The sequence below is a fragment of the Marmota marmota genome, unplaced genomic scaffold (assembly GCF_001458135.2).
Source record: "Marmota marmota marmota unplaced genomic scaffold, marMar, whole genome shotgun sequence".
NCBI classification, from domain to species: domain Eukaryota; kingdom Metazoa; phylum Chordata; class Mammalia; order Rodentia; family Sciuridae; genus Marmota; species Marmota marmota.
Genome location: NW_026000079.1, coordinates 622,682 through 644,699, shown reverse-complemented (window position 1 = coordinate 644,699; position 22,018 = coordinate 622,682). Strand labels below are relative to the sequence as shown.

General features: G+C 38.5%; 1 protein-coding gene across 2 annotated transcripts in view; it reads right to left on the bottom strand.

Moving 5' to 3' along the window:
* Positions 1–8,823: 8,823 nt before the first annotated feature.
* Positions 8,824–22,018, bottom strand: part of LOC107156583 (Fc receptor-like protein 2) — a 31,792-nt gene continuing 18,597 nt past the window's right edge. The window contains exons 8-12 of one of the 2 annotated variants that reach the window (XM_048814649.1): positions 12,151–12,178; positions 11,157–11,275; positions 10,861–10,929; positions 9,175–9,203; positions 8,824–9,078 (exon numbers count right to left, since the gene is read on the bottom strand). In XM_048814649.1, the coding sequence (XP_048670606.1) occupies positions 9,040–9,078; positions 9,175–9,203; positions 10,861–10,929; positions 11,157–11,275; positions 12,151–12,178 (284 nt within the window). In that variant the 3' untranslated portion in view covers positions 8,824–9,039. Of the gene's footprint in view, positions 9,079–9,174; positions 9,204–10,860; positions 10,930–11,156; positions 11,276–12,150; positions 12,179–12,385; positions 12,487–22,018 lie in introns of those variants that run through there. The other variant, XR_007351845.1, reaches the window with a different exon arrangement.

Here is a 22,018-nt window from a genome sequence, read left to right as displayed (position 1 = left end):
GAAGCCAAAACCACAGAGCTGGCTGACCTTGGACTTTGATCTCCTAGAACTGTGAGTTAAATTAACTTCTTTTCTTTATAAAGTTATCCTGCCTCCAGTATTTCATTGTAGTAATGCAACATGAGCTAATTCAATAATCTACTGGGTTTGAGGGAGTAGAGACTAGGGAGATTTCCTGCTGGTTAGCTGGTAGCAAATCAATTACAAATAACGGAAGAGAAGCAACTTGTCTTCCCTTGCAACAGATTGTTGTTCTGGATAGGGACTTATCATCTGTGCCAACTACACCATCAATGTACTGTGTGAGCAAGAACACAGAAAATTTCTTCTCACCCAGCAGCTTATTTTGCAATGACGGAACTAAGGGGATGGGCTAGTTTCTACCAAATGTCAGCTTGTATTACTTACCCATCACCGAGAAGCCGTGTCGTGGCATGTGGAAGACTCACAGTCCCTGCTGGGAGACAGCGTCTTGGAAGACTGGGCTATTGTCCAACTTCATTCTTGGAAACAAGTTCCTCACAATCAGACACAGGTTCTGAGAACTGAGTGGAAGTGAGATACAGCATGATATCTCTCACTAATATGAGTCATGACCCCTTTCAACACATTTTCTTATCATTCCTATGGGTTTATACTTTGCTTAGAGGTCTTAGAAAATGCTTCCACTCAATGATTTCAGTGATCTGAGAACTGAATTGTAGCCTGGCAGTTTGGGGCTCTTCATGTCAATGGACCAACAGACCAAAAAACAAAGAAACAAACAGTTTTGCTGTGTTGACAAGAATTAGTGATTAGTTGTTCAAGGTAGACATATGGTGGCTAGCGTGTGAAGGAAAAGGAGAAGAGTTTGTCTGGAAATCAGAATCTCTTCAGGGTACCTCCTCGTATAGTCACTCGTAAAACTCACAAATTTATTAATACAAGATTACTCTTTATATCTTTTGTTAGGTAGTTACCCTTTAATAGTCTGTATTTTGTTTTTCTGCATTTTCTTCTTAATAAGTTTTGCTAGATGTTGATTATCTGCATTCTTTTTAGAGGAAGAGCTACTGGTTTGGATGATTCTCTTTTTCTTCATCCTTTTATTATTTTTGCATTTTTCTTCGCTTCCATTTTGGTGGGAGAATATTATTGTTGCTTTTTCTAGCCTTTTTAAATTGAATGGTAGGTCTCTTGACTTTTAATCATTTTTTTATTAATTCAATAAATAAAGGTTAATGAATGCAATAAAACTCTCTCCAAGAATTGCCCCGGCTGTGTTCTCTATCTTGCACATTATATTTGCATGACCAGCCTGGTGATTTTATAATACTCTTTATGATTTCCTCTTTAACTACAGGGCTATTTTGAGTAAGTTCTTGTTTCTTCTCCAGACACGATACGGGTTTCACTCTTGGCTTAAATCTATTTTGAATTTTATTGCATAAAGGTTTGAAAACACAATGTTGGCTTTTTATTGAACTTATGATTTATTCATTTGAATGTTCCATGTGTACTTCCAAAGACAGTAAATTTTCAGATCCTTGTAAACAGATTATTAAAAGCTTTGACGAGGCATCAGGATTCAATAGCTGTAAAATTCCATAACTGGTTGGCAAGTAGTCATAGGTGACTTTTAAAGTAAACTCTGAGAATCTGTTCCATGACTCTTGAACTCCTTATGTGGTTGAGGAATGTAAGGGGATGAGAGAGACGGAGGAGACTGGGGAATATGCTTCTGTGGGTCACCTGGTGTGCTGGGTTCTCCTCCTTACTTTCCACAGTGGGAGGGCGGGTTGGGGGTGAAAGCATCTTTGCCTTGGGTCTGGACAGTTGCTAGAGGTGTCTCAGAACTTTGACATGGTTCAGATGAGTGAACCTGCTCCTCTCCTGCCTGGCCTTCTCCTGTGCCAGTCCTCCTGGGGAGAGTGGAGGAAGAGAGAGAAGTTCAGCTCAGTCCACTCTCTCTCAGGCTCTCAGCGTGACACAGAGGTAGACTGAGGAAGGGGATCAACTTAATGCTAAGCAAAGGGGGTCAGTCTGAATTTTGACTAATACCTTGTGCTTAACACTCTAGTTTATAATTGGATCATTAAATATGCAATTACCTAGCACCTAGGAGTGGGAAGAAAAAACATGAGACTTATTTGAATTTTAGGAGAAGGAGAATTTTATTAATGGTAAAAATCAGAGACCAAAATAGTTTTATTTTCAATGTAATTCAAATAGCATTGTTTGAATTGAATGAGATCGCATTGCAATGGTATAATATTGTGTTTATTTTGTACTGTATTATAAATATATATTTATAAACACATATTGAATTTTTAAAAAATATGATCTGGGACCATACCTTTTGATTAAGTTTAGCCCTCTTAAAATTATTGTTATTACTGTGCTATTGGGTCCTAATTTCTATTATTTTACTTTTTCATTTCTGTTTACTCGTATTTTCTTTTTATTTTTCTTTCCCCTTGCCCACTGTTTTTCATTCTGGAAGCTGAGTTTTCTGTTTTTTGAGGTTCTCAATATTTTATTCAAGTTCTATTTTAAATGTTACGAATTACACCATTTGAAGGAAGAGAGCTAATTTCACACAAGGTGGACGCCTCTAAAACGAGCCCATTATACTGCTAAAAAAGAAACCGAATGATGAGAATACAGCAATGTCACTTTTAATACTGGAGTTTGATATTGAAAAAAATCCCAATTACATCATTTTTAAAATTACTTATGAGATCAGAATGAAATTCACTGCAAAGACACTTTTATAAATTGAAATGTATCACTTTTATATTTTCTTGGAAATCTAGGTCTTTTCATTTTCTCAGTTCCCAAATGGAGGACTAGAGACTAAAAGTGAGACTCGGCCTCCCTGCTAGGCTTTGACCAGAGGTAGGCTCTAAGAAAGTTCCAAATATCTCCAGATGCTGGGTCCCCATCCTGTCGATGCCCTAGATCTTGCTCCAGGTTGTCCAACATGAACACCAACAGAAAGACCCAGTACCTTGAAGCCTCCTTATTCAGCCATTGAGAGGGGACTGTGCCAGCAATTGACCTGACAGGGTGAGCCAAAAAGTAACAGGGGGCAGGGATGTTCCACTCTTTGGAACATTTGACTAAATAGAAAGCAAGAAAGGAAAGACTTCCCCCTGCCTGGTTTCTATTTGCTTGCATAGTTTGTTGAGAAAACAGAAATCCTTTTCTCTCTCTCCCTCTCTCTCTCTCTCTCTCTGGAAATCAGATTGTTTCTGTTCTTTATCTTGATAGTAGATATCAATAGACCCTGGATATCTCATGAAAAATGTTGCCAAATTATTGTCTGACTTTGCATAGAAAAGGGCTGGGAATGTAGCTCAGTGGTGGAGAGCATGCTATTGGCCTTGGCCTCAATCCTCAGTACTGTCAAAAAACAAAACAAAACAAACAAACAAACAAACAAAAACAACCAAGAATAACAGGTTTCATTTATCTAAACTAGTGATGCTATCCAAAATATTGACTTAGAGACAAGGAGGTTCGCTGCAAAACTGTTTGTCAAATCTGCCCTCAAATAAGTCATTTATAAGTTACGATATATCCAAACATACCACACAAATATCTTACTACAATATTGAATGGTATGAAAACATAACAAGAATATTAAAATAGAAAATGTTATATTTTAAATAGCATATATTTATGTATGTGTGAGCACATGCATAGAAAGTAGCAATCATCTTAGTGTTGAAAATTCGTGATTTTTATTTCTCTGACTTATTCTTATTTCTAGTTTTTCTATAGTGAATACACACACACACACACACACACACACACTCCACATAGGTTCTTGTAGCTCTTCTCAGCTCCAAAGGGTCCAAGTGATAGTCCTCTGAGATTTTAGCATAAGCAGGTTATATGTGTGGCTGTTAAGCAATTAGAGGAGAGTTGATTGGTCAAATGACATCATCAGAGAGTCTCCACCTGAGATCAGAGAGGTCACTGGGTCAGACCTGGGATTTGTGAAAGTCTACAATTTCCTCTAGTTTCTGGCAAACCCAAAAACAGGTAGATAAGTGATTCTTAAGGGAGAAGGATGAGTTTGGGGCAAGCACCCCTAAACAGAGATACAGCAAGTTACCCATGTTCCCATGCACACTTTAATATGTTCCCCCTCAAAGCAGCTATTAATAATGGGAGTTGTACTCTTCCTCAGGAAGGGTTGGACATAAATAATAGTGAATAATAGTTCATCACTACTAAGGTGGTACCAAGTCCGGCTTGGAAGTTCTTTTCAGATTTTCTGAACTATTGATTCATGCCTGATTGTCTAGGAAGAATAGATTGGGGTGGTTGTCTAGGTCAATTGATTTCAGGCAGGCCTCTTGTCTCTATTTTTAAAAATTTATTTATTTATTTATTTTTAGTTGTAGTTGGACACAATACTTTTACTTTATTTATTTATTTTTATGTGGTGCAGAGGATCGAACCCAGTGCTTCACACATTCTAAATGAGTGCTCTACCAGTGAGCCACAACCCCAGCCCCTCTTGTGTCTTTTTTTAAAGTTTACATTTAGTATTTTTCACCTTAAATTCATATCCTGACACCTGCTAATTCCCCAGGGTTAACTATATAGTTTCTAGTAACCCACCTTGTGGTAGCCCCATGAAACATGCTCACCTTCAGTCCCCGATGCTCAGGCTTCAATACCAGAGATGTTCCTCATTTCATTCTCATTAAACGTCCTGCACAGCCATTTACTGTTTCCCAAACCAGGCAATGAAGGGAATAAGAAAAGATGAACAGACACAAGAGTAGAGAGAAAGTGGGGGCTTGGTGGTTCAGCAGACTCCTGGTGGAGGAAGACTGACCACAAGCAAGCGCCACATGATTACTATATAGTCTAGACATCAAAAGGATTTACTGTGAGAAAGGATCTTCAAGATGAACAAAACTGAAGTTGGGGCTAAAACAGCCTAGTTTGGGCTTATCAGCGTGTGCCCATGACTCTCTACTGAGCAGCAGGTGTTGGAATCTACAGTTATGAACTGATAAAATTCCTTAGCTAGCAAGGAATTCCCCTTGGCAACTGGGCAATCTCCGCTGGCCCCTTGGTGCTGAGAGTTCTCCAGAGGGGCTTCTGTCTCTGGGCAGTTCCAAGACCCATAATCCATTTGCTGCTTCTGACAGCCATACTTGTAGGTATTTCTATTATTTGTTTCCTTTCACCTGCATAATATAGTGAAGTAATTTCTATTTTATGCATGGCATGTGCCAATACACATATTTCCCCTAATTTTGTGTTTCTTCAGTCATTTTAATTGTGATATGAAAAGAAAGAAAATTCAACCCAAGGATAAAAATGATAATGAGAATAATAATCTGGAAGTGGAGACCTCTCTCCTCTTGATATTTTCTTTGCCATTTTTTTAAACCTATACAGATGCCCCCCTTTTTTTTCCTTCTTGACTATATTCTTTTTTTTTATTGTGTCAATCTACAATTTTATTTTATTTATCTTTATTTATTTTTTTAAATTTTTTTATTGTTGGTTGTTCAAAACATTACATAGTTCTTGATATATCATATTTCACACTTTGATTCAAGTGGGTTATGAACTCCCATTTTTACCCCATATACAAATTGCAGAATCACATCAGTTACACATCCATTGATTTACATATTGCCATAACTAGTGTCTGTTGTATTCTGCTGCCTTTCCTATCCTCTACTGACTATATTCTTTACTATAATTCTGTCATGATATTTGGTCTACATATTCCTGCCATTATCATGCTAACTGCACATGTTAGAGATGAAAACATGTTATTTTATTACAGCTGCTACTCTTCTCATTAGCATTTGTTAAAAATAATTGATAATGAAATTGGAAGAGAGAATTGGAAGAACTGCTCTTCTGGATATTAAAGAGAATTATAAGACTGAGTATGTAGCACAGTAGTAAAGCGCTTGCCTAGCATGTTAGTTTGATCCCCAGCACCGAAAACTAAAAGTACTAGGTAGCTACAGTAATAAAGATAGAATTTTGGGCTGGGCATATAGCTCAGTTGGTAGAGTGCTTGCCTTGCATTCACAAGGACCCTAGGGTTCAATCCCCAGCACCCAAAAAAAAAAAAAAAAAATACAAGTCTGTAGAAAAGAATGTAGAATCCAGAAATAAACATATTTGCCCAAGTGATTTTTGACAAAGTATTGAAAGGTGGAAGGATAACCTTTCAATGAATGATACTCAAGCAATGAGACATCTAGAGGTGAAGAAAATACACCTCAACCTAAGCTTCATATCTAATATAAAAATGGGTCACATACTTAAATGTAGTATGTAAAAATATAAAAAATTTGGGGAAAAAACATGAGAAAACCTATGTGGGTTAAGAGTAGGTAAAGAGGTCTTAGACTTGATATAAAACACAAGGAAAGAAAAGAATCATTAAAAAAAAATTGACCTCTTTTTTGGAGGGAGGGGGACCAGGAATTGAACTCAGGAGCTCTTTATTACTGAGCCACATCCCCAGCCTTATTTTTTATTTTCTTAGAGACAGGGTCTCACTGAGTTGCTTAGCACCTTGCTAACTTGTTGAGGCTGGCTTTGAACTCATGATCCTCCTGCCTCTGCCTCCCGACAAATATGACCCCTTTAAAATTAAAAATAGTTTTCTTGGTCTGTAAAAGACCTGTTATGAAAATGGAAAGACGAGGTATAGACTTGGGAGAAAGTATTTGCATCCAATATCCAACAGAGCTTATAAAAAGCTTTCAAAATCCAACAGCAAAAGCAAACAATTCAATTAGGAAATGGACAAAAACCTGAATAATATTTTCTCAATGAGGATCTACCTGTGAAAAACAGATAATAAAAATATATAAAGGTCAACATTAGTCCTGAGGGAAATGCAAATTAAAACAACAACGGGATATCACTGTACAGCTACCAGAATGGCTGTAATGAAAAATAGCAATGAGACCAGATGCTGGTAAGGATACAGAAAGAACAGATCACTCATTCATTGCTGGGAAATGAAAAAGCATAGCCATTCTGGTATTTTCTTTTCAAATTAAACATGCACATGCCATTAAGACGTAGTAATCACTCTTAAGCATTTATCCCCGAGAAATGAAAACTTGTGTCAATAAGAACCTGTTGATAAATGATCATAGAGGTTTGATTGGTAATAGTCAAAACCTGGAACCAACCTTAATGTCCTCCAGTAGATGAATGACTGATCTGTGCCATGAAATACTACTCAGCAATAGGAACAATCAAATTATTGATAGACATGAAGATGGCTCTCAAGGCATGTGCTGAGTGAAAAAAAAATCAATCTGAAAACCTGTATATTTTATGATTCCATTTAAATAACCTCCTTGAAATACCATAGTTCTAATCATGAAGAACAGGTTAGTGGTTCACGTTAAAGACTGGGAGTGGAGACAAGTCCATGTGGCCACAGAGAGTTCTCTGTGAAAGCAATCCTCTGAATCCTGATCATCATGGAGATTGTTATACAAAGCTACACTGTGGATAAAACTGTATTGAAACACACCCCCCCACACACACACACGCACAGTGAGTGTTTGTGGAATGTGTGAAATCTGAAGACATTTTGTGGATGGCACCAATATTGATTTCCTGATATTATATTACTCAAGGTGTTACCTGACAGAGGTGCTGGGTTGAGGGTACACAGGTCTCTTGGATCACTGTGTTGCAATTTCTGGATAATCTATAATCATTTCAATAAAAAATTAAATAATAACAGTCAATAACCATTCTTGATTATTTTTTTCTAATGAACTTTATGTACTTCATACATTCTGAATTATTTTCAGTTGTTTAAATACCAACTCCAAGCCCACAGCCACCTACATCCTTCCAAATGGTGAACCGCATTTACCAGGAGAAGGAATTATATAAAAAGAAGTAACTTGTTCTCCCTGGAACAGATTGTCATCTGGGCTCACTGTGCTACTCCTGCCAACTACACCGTGGATGGACCGTCTGAGCAAGAACACAGAAAATTTCTTCTCACCAAGCAGCTTACTTTACAATGACAGAAATAAGGGCATGAAATCATATAAAACATTCACTTAAAAAAGCATAGTAGTGAAAATTTGCTAGTTGCCTCTGACAGTCATTAGATTTGAGATCCTCATTACTTTGATTTCTTAATTAAGCTGGAAGCTTTAGGACTGAGCTTGAAGGCAGAGTGATCATTTTGTATGTCTGACATGAACACGAAGAACTTCTGTAGTGTGACCTATAGGGCAGAAACGGCGTCAAGCAATGAATGAATGTTTGCATAATCCTCACGGTAACCCCGTGGGTTATACTCATCTAAAATCGAGGAAGCCGAGGCCCAAGAAGGTTCAGTAGTTTGTTCAAGAACACCCGACTGGAAGGGAATGGGGGATTGGGGCCACACCGCAGGACTCCAAAGGCTGTGCTCCTACTGCCTACACTGTGGGAATCAATGCACAACACTGAACACTTCAAAACTTGGTAAACCCCCTTGTTAGTTTGTTTAAACTGATGTAAAACTGAACCTTCAAGAACCTGGACACTGTGGCAAGTACCCGAGGCTGCCGTTTCCTCCCACAGAGTCCCCTGTCAAGTTCTCACAAAAGCAAAAGAGAATTCCGTTTATAAGTGAGGTCTCTGGGGGAGGCAAAAGGTAACCGAGTCCTAGTTTGGGAAGGAAAAAAAGAAGCCCCTAGACGGGTTCTATTGTTCTCACTTCAGAGGAGGAGAAGGCGAGGCCTTGTCTCTGTGTTCAAGTCTTTTCACGTTGATAATTTAAGAGAAGATCTAGAGATCATTCACTTCACAGTACCTGGGATGTAGTAGCAGTTCAAGAAATATTTAATGAATAAAAGAAAATGTTGGGGAAGGAAGTTGATGGGAATAAAAATCATGACCCGAGGTGGCTTGCCTAGAGTCCCTGGGGCACATTCTTGCTGTGACAGGGGGTCAGCCTTGAGCATTCGCATAGGGGCTAATAAAATCCATAGTGAGGCGCTATCTTTGCAGCCCATCTGCTCTTGATTCTGCCAAGTTTTATGACTTCTTCACAGAGGTGTAGATGACTCGGAAATCCTGGGAGAGACACAAAACAGTGGGACACACCAGCATGAGAGAAGGAATAAGGTGAAGAAAGTCGAGACGCAGGGATTGCCAAAGGCTCTAGCTCACCTTGTTCTCCAGAGACGTCCTGATGTTTGCTGTGGAGGCAAAAAAAAAAAATGAATACTTGGGTCTTACTGAATACTTGGGTCTCTGCTTATATCCTTGGCCCAGACTGTGTGTGGCAGGGCAGAGAAATGCTACGTTTCATGGATGGAAGTCCAACCCTTCCTGTTCCGTAAAATCCATCCATTAAGTTTGCTCACTCTGAGCTCCTATAAGACTGCAAGCCCCATGTCCCCCACCAACACTTACTAACAAAGCTCTCCCTCTCTCTGATGCAACTTCCTGTGAGCTATTGTCCTCATGATTTATTTTATTTTATTTATTTATTTTATTTATTTATTTTTTTGGCTTCTCTGACCATTACAATATCCTTTCAGGGCTCATTTTCCTGTCATTCCTCTATGTTTTTTAGATAATCCACCACGGATGGTTCACCTTACCATAGAGAAGGATACTTAATGCACATTTAAAGATGACAGATCCCAGTCACCTAGCAGTTGGAGTCTGGCTGCAGGGTCTGCTCACTGCTGTCTGCCTCTTTCCCCCTTCTTTCAAAGTGTATAGTAGGACTGAATCTCCTCCTTCTCCTTAACTGCAGATCGACACCTCAAGAGCTTGGAAGATGAACACCCAGTAGACACTACTGTACTTTTTCCATTCTGCTGGGCTGGTCCCAGAAGGAAACAACAGAGGCACTACTTTAATCCACACTAACAGAGGACCTAGCTTCACAGGTTCAGAGGACAAAGGTTGAGTGACCACAGGTCAGGAAATTGACCAAGCTACCAACAGCCACTGGCTCTGTCAGAGGCAGCTAAGAGCACAGAAGAAAGGGCAGGGTTCAGGGCAACAGTTGGAAGGACAGAACTCTGCACTGCCACAGAACTGTCATCTTGGTTCCTGCAAAGCTATGTGTCCGAGTGACAATTGTCTAGATCAGGTGATTCGTGGAGTCATCCCAAGTCTTCAGGCACTTAAAGAGAGGCACAGCTTATTTCACTTTGCATGATGTTCTCCATCTCCACCCATTTACCAGCCTGGGAGGTACTGAGGGACAAAATCTACCAAATCATGTTGTGTCTACGGCATGAATTGACCACAAGAAATCCCACCTTTGTATGTGATTAAATACATCACTTAAAATAATGGTCAATAATAATGATGATAATATTAAAAATAGGAGATGAATAGAGCAGATCAATAGATGGGGAAGAAGGAGGGGAGGAGAAGGGAAACAATGAGGCATGAGATTAACCAAATTATGCTATGTGCATGTACAGATATGGCATTTTCAATCCCACTATTATGTGTGATTATAATACACCGATTAAAAACATAAACTAAAAAAAAAAAAAAAAAAGGCTTTGCAATGACCCATTCCAACCGAGGGAATTCTTCCTGGACTTTGGATATGATAGCTTTAGAAATTCTAACTCTTTTCTGTTTTTCTTCTCTCTTTCTTATATCCTGGATACTCCTTAACTGTCTAGTCCTATTCAAATGAAAAATTATTGGATCTTCTGCTTTTTTTTTCTTTAGTTCAGTTTATTCACAAGAGCCTGCCTCCAGGTACCTCTTGATCCTTCTTGGTTCATTCCAAGGGTAAGTGATATCTTGCAGCCTGTTGTGCACAAAACGCACATTTCCAAGGAAGATCCACCTGACAGGAATCACTCTGAATTTTCTTACCTGAGCCTTCTGGCTGCTGGCTGCTATAGATCTGGGAATAAACCACATCCTCATCTCCTCCGGGACTCACTGCAGAAAGAAGACAAGCGTTCTCTGATGTTCACCTTTAAGTTCAAGCATCAGCCACACCTTCCCAGTCTCCTGCTCCATGACCATACCCCCAACGTGGCTCTGAGGGACTCATTGATTTCTTGGAGTGACTGGGCCTCCTGAGGTTGGGGAGGCAAGACCGCCTGGTTGTCTCTTCTGCTTCCCTCCCTGTCCCAGCGCTAGATCCCCTCCCGGTGGGGACTCACCATTGACATACTCCGGCTGCAGATCCTCCGAGTCCGGGAGTAGGCTGGGGTGGGTGAACCCTTGAGGATTCAGGCTGGCAGCACCTCTGTGAGAAAGTGAACTATCTACGTGGTAGTCCCTGGGGAGAGAGAGAATAGAGAGGGAAGAGGCTGGGGAGAGCGTGAGTAGAAGCCAGGTGCAGGACACCCCCATCAGGTGACCGAATGGCCCATTACACAGACTGTTGGCTCTGACTTGGCAACAACTTTCTCTTCCTCATATTTTTTTTCTTCCTAGATCTATTTTTTTTCTCTTATAAACTCTCACAGAACTTAACCAGCATCTTTCTCATTACTTTATCTCTGTCTTCCTTGTTCTCTGTGCATATCTTACATCTCCTATAAGATATTATCTCTTTTGAGGACATAGGACTCTAGTCTATGCATATTTTCACCCCTCTAGGGGCTAGGGATATAGCTCAATGGTAGAGCACCTGCCTGTCAGGCATGGATTAGAGGAGCTATTTTCTGGACTTCTGACTAATAACTCCATATAGATGGCACATGGATGGGTATAGGAGCTCCTCTGGCTCCAAAGGAATAGAAACTTTATAATTAGTTTGTCTGTTACTCGAGGCTCTGGATTCAATCCCCAGTACTGCCAAATGATAATAATCATAATCATAGTTAATAATAATATTTTTACCCCTCTAAATATCTAATGATAACTTACTCATACATATAGGTACTCGATAATCATTAATATCTAAGTTAGTACATTAGTTAAAATATATTTAATCCTAAATAACTTAACACCTGTAGTCATGTGGATCACCCTAAGACAGAGCTCTGATAGCATAAATATAATGAAGTATTAAGAGACAAGAGTATTAAAAGGAAGACACCACGTGATCCAATAGCCTCAGTCTCTATTACAAACAGAGAACTCATAGGTATTCCAAATTGTGATCGAGGGAGCACTGCAGAGTTCCAATTTTGACTGGGAAGTTCTCACCTGGGTGCATTAATGGCAGAACTTTCTCCTGAAAACCAGAAAAAAGAACATTCATTTCAGAATAGAAGCTTTTTCTCTTAAAGCTTTGACATACTTATCTGTGTATAATTAGCTAGTAAGACATAAGATATAGAAGAATGAACCAACTGTATTTCATCCAAATGATTACTTCCTTATTCCAACACTATTGGTTATTATTTGAATAATTCATTTGCCATCCCCCCTCCACACACACACACAGACTTGAAATGCCATTTCCAAGAGAGCTTCCTGCATGAATCCATCACTGGATGAATTTTCTATGGTGTTCTGCTGTCTCTTTGTCCATGCACACACCTGTACCATACTATTTTTAATTATTCTAAGATATATTTTAATTGTTAACGGATCTAGTTTTACTTTGTTATTCTTCCATTTTAGATTCTACATGGCCATTCTTAATTTTTAAATGTTTTGATATTTGCAACACTTAGCCTACAGCAGTGGTCTTGGGGTTAAGCTTGATACTGATATTCTTAAGATCCATTAGTCTATATCTTGCACCATTCATCTTTGCAGAGAGATGCAAAACAAGAAACATGGCTTATTAGCATAGATGTACCAGGTATGTGCTCAGAGAAGCTATTTTCTGGACCTCAGAATAATAGCTCCATACAGATGGCCACACGGATGGGGAGTTCCCCTGGCTTAAAAGAAAGAGAAACTTCATAATTAGTTTGTCTATTATTTAAGGAAAGAAAAAAAATTACTTTAGTTGTTTACCAAACAAAACTATTATTCAAGCATCAGACTTGACATTTTAAATCATCTACGAAATTTGTGTATGTTTCTAGCAACTCTTTCTTGAAGACATTATTTTTAAAATGGACTTCAGCCTACTATCTAAACATTCAGAACAGAAACTGATGATCTGCTGTTTCACAAAAGAGATTTAAAAATATTCCCAAAAGTAGATATATTATAAATATTCTCTGATTGTAACAAAACTGGTAATTCATAACAAAACCAGGAAAAGTCTAGATGTGTTTATAACTTTTATTTTTGGTACTGAGGATAAAACCACGGGCACTCTATCGCTGAGCTGTATCACCAACCATCCTGATTTTTTATTTTGAGACAGGGTCTGACTAAGTGGCTGAGGCCGACTGCAAACTCACAATCCTCCTGCTTCAGACTCCTAAATTGCTGGGATTACAGGTATACACCATCTGCACCCAGCTCTGCCTATACTTAAAAGAAAAAAAAAAAGGAAATAAATCTCAGGATATTAAATGTGCAATTTTTTTCAAAATAATGAGGATAGAGAAAACAGAAGGCAGTAACTAAAAAAGATAAAAGCAGAATTCTAGAATTATAAAGCAAAATGGTTAGATCAAATTAAAGTAATTCTAAGAAATGTACAGTACTGCCATAGAGGCCATATCTTTCTGGTTTAAATTTCAAATGGATGGCTCTCAAATCCTTGAGATAGATATTCCTAGGTGGTACAAGTGGCAAGAGGCAGGGAGAAGATTTATCTCAAAGAGGCAGAGAAAAAAATTGACAATTGGAAGTTTTCTAAAGTTGATGGTCAAAGAAAATGGATACATAATTGATTAAATTCATTAGCCATTGGTGATTAACTCCATTTCTACCTCCTCTTCCTTCCCCAGTGGCCACGGTGGGGCTGAAGGTTCTGACCTTCTGATTACACGGTTGATCTTCCTAGTAGCCATCTCCCATTCTGAACACACCTAAGTCCCACTCAGGCAAGGACCATCTTATTATTATTCCTCAGGGAATTCCAGAGCTCTTAGGATGTCTGTGCCAGTAACCAAGGACAAAGAGCATATATACCACAGTGAATCTCACCATCACGCATATTCACAAGACACTAACTAAAAAAAGCAAAAGACAGACAAAAAACTAAAAATAATAGCAGAAAGGTCATTAGAGTAGAAGGACGGGAACAGTGGGAGGGAGGAGGGATGAGAAAGGGGAAATACTTGGGACTAAATTAGAGCAAACTATATTCTGTGCCTTTATAATTATGTCAAAATAGGAGACTTTTGTTTATCATCTAAAAACGGAGAATGCTAAAACATGTTACAAAATCCCAAATCCACACAAGAGAGATTGAGAAACTACACTACCTAAACCCATTTCTTTTGTATAACAAAAATACCACTGTGAAAGTCAGTCAAAATCACTCCAAAACCTTTTTACTATTACATAACAAAAGGCTAATATATTTAGTAGGAGAATACCACAAAACACTAGGAATAAAATAAATCAGGTTCTTTGGATCCATGTCTAGGCTGCCTTTCTTCGGCTCAGGAAGCCCGAGTCTCTCTACTCTGCTTGGGCTGGAAGATCCACGGGGAAAACCATGGGCATCATAAAAACCAGGAAATGAATAATGTTTTCAAGATGTAGCAAGATGGCAAAGTAGAGGGGAGAGGCACTTCCCATTTGCTCTGCTGTTTGGAATTTGAACCATCGGAATAAGGTCTGAGACTCCTACAAAGGGGGAAAGTAAAAGCCTGCAGTGAAACTCTATATAGAGACTCCCCTAACAAGTTTGACTCCTTTGGATCAGAGATGAGAATAAACAAATGGTAACCACAAAGAAAAAAATCTACTTCAAAAACCTGACCAAGACCAGGCACGGTGGTGCACGCCTGTAATCCCCGTGGCTCCGGAGGCTGAGGCAGGAGGATCATGAGTTCTAAGCCAGCCTCAGCAAAAGCAAGGTGCTAAGCAATTCAGTGGGACCCTGTCTCTAAATAAAATATAAAATAGGGCTGGGCATGTGGCTCAGTGGTTGAGTGTCCCTGAGTTCAAACCCTAGTACCCCCCCCAAAAAGAAACTGACCAAGAACAATAGTTTAGTGGGTTGCAGAAGAACATTATTAGTATTTTTTTTAATGTATTAGAAGGCATTGCTCTGAAGTGGCTATAATTACTGGGGATCAGTATCTCATCTCAATGTGATGTTAGAGACAGAACATAGTAGCAAGTTCAAAATGAGTGAAAATACTGACATTTAGCCAACCCAGGACACACAGTAAAGAAAAAAAACAACTCACTAAAAAATCCCTCACATAAAAGTAAAAGAAAGAATTATCCCAGAAGATGGGCATAAATACTAACAATATGAAAAATGAAGATAGCAAGCTATCCCAAGTACCTCACGACATAACTGATCCCATGGACACCTCAGTAGAGGAAACACCAGAAAAAGAATTTAGAAAGTTGATAATTAAAATGTTCAATGAAATAAATAAGATCTAAGGAAGGAATTAAGATAGACCATAACAGAAAGTGAAAGAACATTTCAACAAAGAAATAGAGATTCTGAAAAAGGACCAAACACAAATCCTGAAAATTAAAAATTCAGTTGAAAAAAATCACTAATAGACTAGACCACTTTGAAGACAGATTCTCAAACCTTGAAGGCAAAATATGTAACTTTGAAAGTAGAGTCAATGATAGAGAAAAAATGTTGAGATCAGAATATTCAAGAAATCTGTGATAACATTGAGAGACCAAATCTAAGAATCATTAGCATCCATGAAGGAAGAAAATTAAGATAAAAACGCACAATCTTTTCAATGAAATTAAAAAAAACTTCAAACCTCAGGAATGAGTGGAAAACCAAATGCAACAGAAAATTAGAACTCCAAATAAACAAGATCAAAAAGGACACTCTCTAAGACACATTATAACTGAAATGCCTGCTCTGCAGAACAAGGATAGACTTCTAAAGGCCAGAAGAGAAAAAGAAGAGGCCACCTTTAGAGTTAAGCCCATTATAATTTGTACTGATTTTTTTTCAACCTAGAACCTAAAAGGCAAGAGGGTTTGGAATAAAATATATAAAGCATTAAAAGATAACAATTTTCAATCAAGATTACCATATCCAGAAAAACCACCCTTCAGAATCAAAGCAGAAGTAAAAAAATTTCAAGACAAACAGAAACTAAAAGCAGTCATAACCACTAAACCTGCACTACAAAGTATACAAAGTGAAATATTTCATACAGAAGAAATAAAAGGTAAAAATATCAAAGCCAGCATATGGCTGAACTTCACTAGAAGAATAGTTAATTAAAGGAGAATAAAGTATGGATAAAGCATCATAAATAAATCAAAATGGCCTCGATGCATCTACTCACATTTTAAAAAAACCCTACTAAATGTAAAGAATCAAATAGATCATAATTTAATATTTCTGGCTGATTTCAAAACATCTCTCTTACCAATAGATAGGTCATCCAGATGTAAACCAAGATTCTTCAGAACCAAACAATGCTATTAATAAAATGGATCTAACAAACATCTATAGAATATTCTACCCATCAATAACTGAATTCACTTTCCTCTCAGTTGAACCTGAAACCTTCCCTAAAATAGATCATATTCTAGGACAAAAAGCAAGTCTTAGCAGTTACAAAAAAAAAAAAATTGAGATAATTTCTTGCATTTTATTAGATCATTATAGTATGAAACTAGAAATCATTAACAAGATAAAAACAAATCATTTAACACCTGGAGATTAAATAATATACTTTTGAAGGAGGAGTGAGTCATAGACAAAATCAAAGAAGAAATTAAAAAAATTCATAGAAACAAATGAGAGTACAGAAACAACATACCAAAACCTCTGGAATAGTATGAAGGCAGTTCTAAGAGGAAAGATTATAGAATTGAGAGCCTACATTAAAAAAAAACTCAAATAAATAATTTAATATTACACCTCTACGCCCTGAAAAAGGAAGAACAAAGTAGTTCAAAAATCAGTAGAAGGCAAGACATAGTTAATATTAGAGACAAAATTAATAAAATTGAGAACAAATGCAATACAAAGGATCAAAGCAACAGAGTTGGCTCTTTGATATGATAAGCAAGATTGATACACCCTTAGCCAAACTAATCAAAAAAGGAGAGAAGACACAAATCAACAAAGTTGGAGATGAAAAGGGAGATATCACCACAGATACATCTGAAATTCAGAAGATCATGAGAAACTATTTTGAAAGTTTATACTTCAATAAACAGGAAAACCTAAGAAACATTGATAAATTTCTATAATCTACCCAAATTCACCCATGGAATATAGAAATGTAAACAAACCAATATCAAGCAATGAGATTGAAGCAGCAATTAAAGACTTCCAACCGAGGAAAGCCCTGGACCAGATGGATTCTCAGCCAAATCCCACCAAACATTGAAAGAAGAAATAATGCCAATCTTCCTTAAATTATTCCATGAAATAGAAAGGGAAGGGATACTCCTCAATCTAATCTATGAAGCCAGTATCACACTGATATGAAAACCAAAGACACACCAAGAAAACTATAGGCCAATGTTCCTGGTGAAAATAGATGCAAAAGTATTTAATAAAATATTAGCAAACTGCATTCAAAAACACTATCAAGAAAATAGTACACCATGATTGAGTGGGTTTAATCCCAGGAATGTGAGATTGGTCAAATACATTAAATTAATAAATGTAACTCACCACATAAATAGAGTTAAGAACAAGAGGTACATTATCATCTTCAGAGATGAGAAAAAAGCATTTGATGATATCCAATACCTGTACATATTAAAAACACTAGAGAAGTTAGTGATAAAAGGAAATTACCTCAACATTATAAAAATTACATATAACAAACTCAAAGCCAACATCATGTTGGACGGACAATAACTAAAAACATTTTTTTCTCAAATCAGGAACAAGGCAAAGATGTCTACTCTCATTATCCCTCTTCAACATGGTTCTTGAAACTCTAGCCAAAATAATCAGGCAAGAGAAGGAATGAAAGGGATACAAATAGGAAAAGAAGATGTCGAATTATCTCTATTCACACATGACTTTACCCTATATCTAGAAGACCCAATAAACTCTACCAGAAAACTTCTAGAGCTGATAAACAAATTCAGTAAGGTATCACTATGTCAGATCAAAATGCATAAATCATTTGCTTTCCTATACTCCAGTAATGAATTTGCTGAGAAAGAAATCAGGAAAACTGTCCTGTTCACAATAACCTTAAAAAACAAAATAAAATACTTGGGAATAAATCTAACCAAGGAGACCTCTACAATAAAAACTACAGAACACTGAAGAAAGAAAATTGAAGAAAACCTTAGAAGATAGAAAGATCTCCCATGTTCTTGGATAGGCAGAATTAATATTGTCAAAATGGCCATATTACCAAAAGCATTAAAAAGAGTCAATGCAATCCTCATCAAAGTACCAATGACATACTTTACAGAACTAGGAAAAAATCCTAAAATTCATTTGGCGGAATAAGAGACCCAGAATAGCCAAAGCAATCCTTAGGAAGAAGATGCAGGAGGCATCACAATACCAGACATCAAACTATACTACAGAGCTATAGTAACAAAACACCATGTTATTGGTGTTTTCACACCAAGACAGGCCTGAAGACCAATGGAACAGAACAGAAGAAGCAGAGACAAAGCCACATAGATACAGTCATGTGATACTTTACAAAGGTGCCAAAAAATATGTTGGAGAAAAGATAGCCATTTTAACAAACGACAGTGGGCCATATTTAAAATAGTGAAGTGTGATCCATTAAAAAGCCATATGTAAAATAGTGAAATGTGATCCCTCTCTCTCATCCTGCACTAAAGTCAACTCAACATAGACCAAAGACCTAGGAATTAGACCAGAAACTTTGCAACTGGTAGAAGAAAACATAGACTCAACACTCCAACATATTGGTGTAGGCACTGACTTTCTTAAAAGATCTGAAAAGCTCAAGAAAAAAAAAAGACAGTAATTTATACATGGAATAGCATCAAATTAAATTAAAAAGCCTCTGCAAAACAAAGGAAATGATAAGGAGCATGAAGAGAGAGACTACAGAATGGGAGAAAATCTTTGCCACCTACTCCTGATTAGGGGGTTAGTATTCAGAATATATAAAGAACTCATAAAACTTGATACTCCTAAACCAGCCCAATCAGGAAATGAGCAAAAAAACTAAACAGACATTTCTTAAAAGAAGAAATGCATATGGAAAACAAATACATGAAAAAATGTTCAGTTTTCCCAGAAATCTGGGAAATGTAAATCAAAGTCACATTGATACTTCACCTCACTGCAGTCAGAATGACAATCATAGAAAATACTAAAAAAAAATAAATAGTGGCAAGGATGTAGGGGGAAAATACACTCATACAGTGTTGGTGGAACTGCAAATTATTTCATACTCTAGAAAGCAGTATGGAGATTCCTCAAAAACTAAGAATGGAACCACCATCTGACCCAGCTATCCCATTCCTTGGTATTTATCCAAAGAATTACAATCTGCATACCATAGAAATGCAGGTACATCAATGTTTATAGCAGCATAATTCACAATAGCCAAGTTATGGAACCAGTCCAGATGTCTGTTAGCAGATGGATAGATAAAGAAATGTGGTCTATGTACACAATGGAGTTTTCGTCAGCCATAAAGAAGAATGAAATGGGTGGAACTGGAGAACATCATGTTAAGTGCAGTAAGACAGACTCAGAAGTCAAAGGGCAAATGTTTTCCCATGTGTGGAAGCGAGAGCAAAATAAAAATAGGTTGTGGGCGGGGTGGGGGGACACCATGATAATAAAAGGGAATCAGAGGAATGGAGAAGGAAGATTGAAGGGGGGGCAGGTAGCGTAGGGGTGGTAAAGGGAAACCCAGTGAAATGAGGTTGATCAAATTATGCAGGGTGCTTATGTAAAAGTGCCTCAGTGAATTCCATCTGTATTACTATAAAGAACAAATTCATAAAAACCAGAAATAGATGCAGGGAAAAGCCTGGGAGTAGAGGAGGGGAAACCAGGGGCATGGAGAAGGGGCAGAGGAAGGAGGTACTGGGGACTGAAGTGGAAAAAATTATATTCCATGCATGTATGATGTCAAAATGAACCCTACTGTTGGGTTCAGGGACACCAAGATGGCGGAGACAGAGTATTAAAAAGAAGCTGGTGAAGGACCAGACAGGAGAGGAAGTCCTGATCCTGTTTGTAATAAAACCCATTACCATGACAACTCCTGCCACTGAGGACATCACCATGACAACTCCTGCCACTGAGGACATCACCATGACAACTCTTGCCATTGAGGACATCACCATGACAACTCTTGCCACAGGTTCAAATTTTGAAATGACCGAGGGAAGTCAAGTGGGCAGTATTCTAATTAGGTTTTCTAAAGTAATCAATGGGGAAAAATTGGAAAATTTTCTAATCAGATATCATAAGACAAATAATGGGAGAAATGGGGTAAGGTCTTCAATCAGGTCTGTTCAGGGAAGAGGGCACCCTGTGCCAGGAAGCAAGACCCTAATTTCCAGATATCGGGGCCTTGAGCTTCCCTCTTGCACTTGGCCCCCTCCATTCTACCTACTGGAGTGCTATCTTCACTTTAAATAAATCTGTACTCTGTTACTTCTGTGTGTCTAGCTCAATTCTTTGTTCAGGACATCAAGAACCTGAACTTCAACTGGGTATCCCAAGGGTAACACAACTATTATTTATATTCGTAACACACTAATAAAAACTGGAATAAAAAAAGAGATTAAAACAATAATAACAATATACTGGAGATCCAACATGGCGGCGGGCGCGGAGAGATCAAGTCTCTGACCTCTTCAGCTGCGCGGGCATAGGGAGTCGTAAACCATTTAAATGCTGTTTGCTCAGGATCACTAGGCAATGCTGAGCTGACGTGGATCTGGGGCGAACAGTCTGGGCCTCTCAGAACACACACCGAGCCCAGATCAGCTGAATTCAAGTTCCCGTTCGCCTGCATCTCGCAGACAGACTGTGTGACTCAGCACTAAACAATTCCGCTGAAACAACTGGTCGGCCCTTCTGCACCTACGGAGGTAAATGCCAACCGAGCCTTCATAGGCAGTGGCCACAGGATTGAAACAGGGCTAGGGAGAGCCAGTCAGGACCCACCCTTTGCATTGGTCACCGGGCAAAGGGAAAGAACTGTCACCATTTGCATGGGATACCACCATGGCAGAGAACTGACATCACCAGAATGCGGCGGAGGAGATAACTTCATTGAAACCAGCGGCAACAGGTGTGTAACCCCCTAGCCTTCCCTCTCCACACAGCGGGAAACCTTAAGGGCCCCTCCCAGCTCTCCTGTGAGCACGATAGCCAGACCGAGGGAATCAGGAGTGGCGCAGGACCTGCGGCGCGGAACTCCCGGCTACCGCTCCCACCAGTGCTGACAACTGAGGTCTCTTGCACCAGCTACCTGGGGCGTGGCTACTGGAGGGCAAGCAAATTTCGCTGAGCGTTCTCAGCCCCAAGCTCTACAAACTTAGGGACTAAGGGAATGGCAAACAGGGAGAGTGTGCCCAGTCGTTCATGAAAACAGGGCTCCCGGGAGCAGCAGACCTGGCGTGTAGCCAGTATTGTGGTGAGCATCACCTGTGAGCGGGGCCTGGCTTGAGGAAAAGTGGGGAAGTGACTAGACACAAGAGAAGGCCCTAGGCACTCAGGATTGGAGACCCGCCCAGTCTGGGAGGAGGAGCTGCTGCACAGTGATTGGTTCCCGTGTATTGAGAGGAGAAGCTTGGCCCGGTGGGCACAGCTCCACCTACTGGAAGAGAAGTTAATCAAACTCTAAGACTGCATTTATTAATTTTTTTTTTAAATTTGTTTTTTTTTTCATTTTCATTTTTTTGTTGTTGTTTTTAAAATTTCATTTTTTTAATTTTTTTATTCTTTTTAAAATTTAATTTTTGTTTTTTTATTATTTTTTAAATTTTTTTTCTTTTCTATTTTTTTTCTTTTGTCTTTTCATTTCTTTTCAATTTTCTTATTCCCCCTTCCTTGAATTCTACCTGC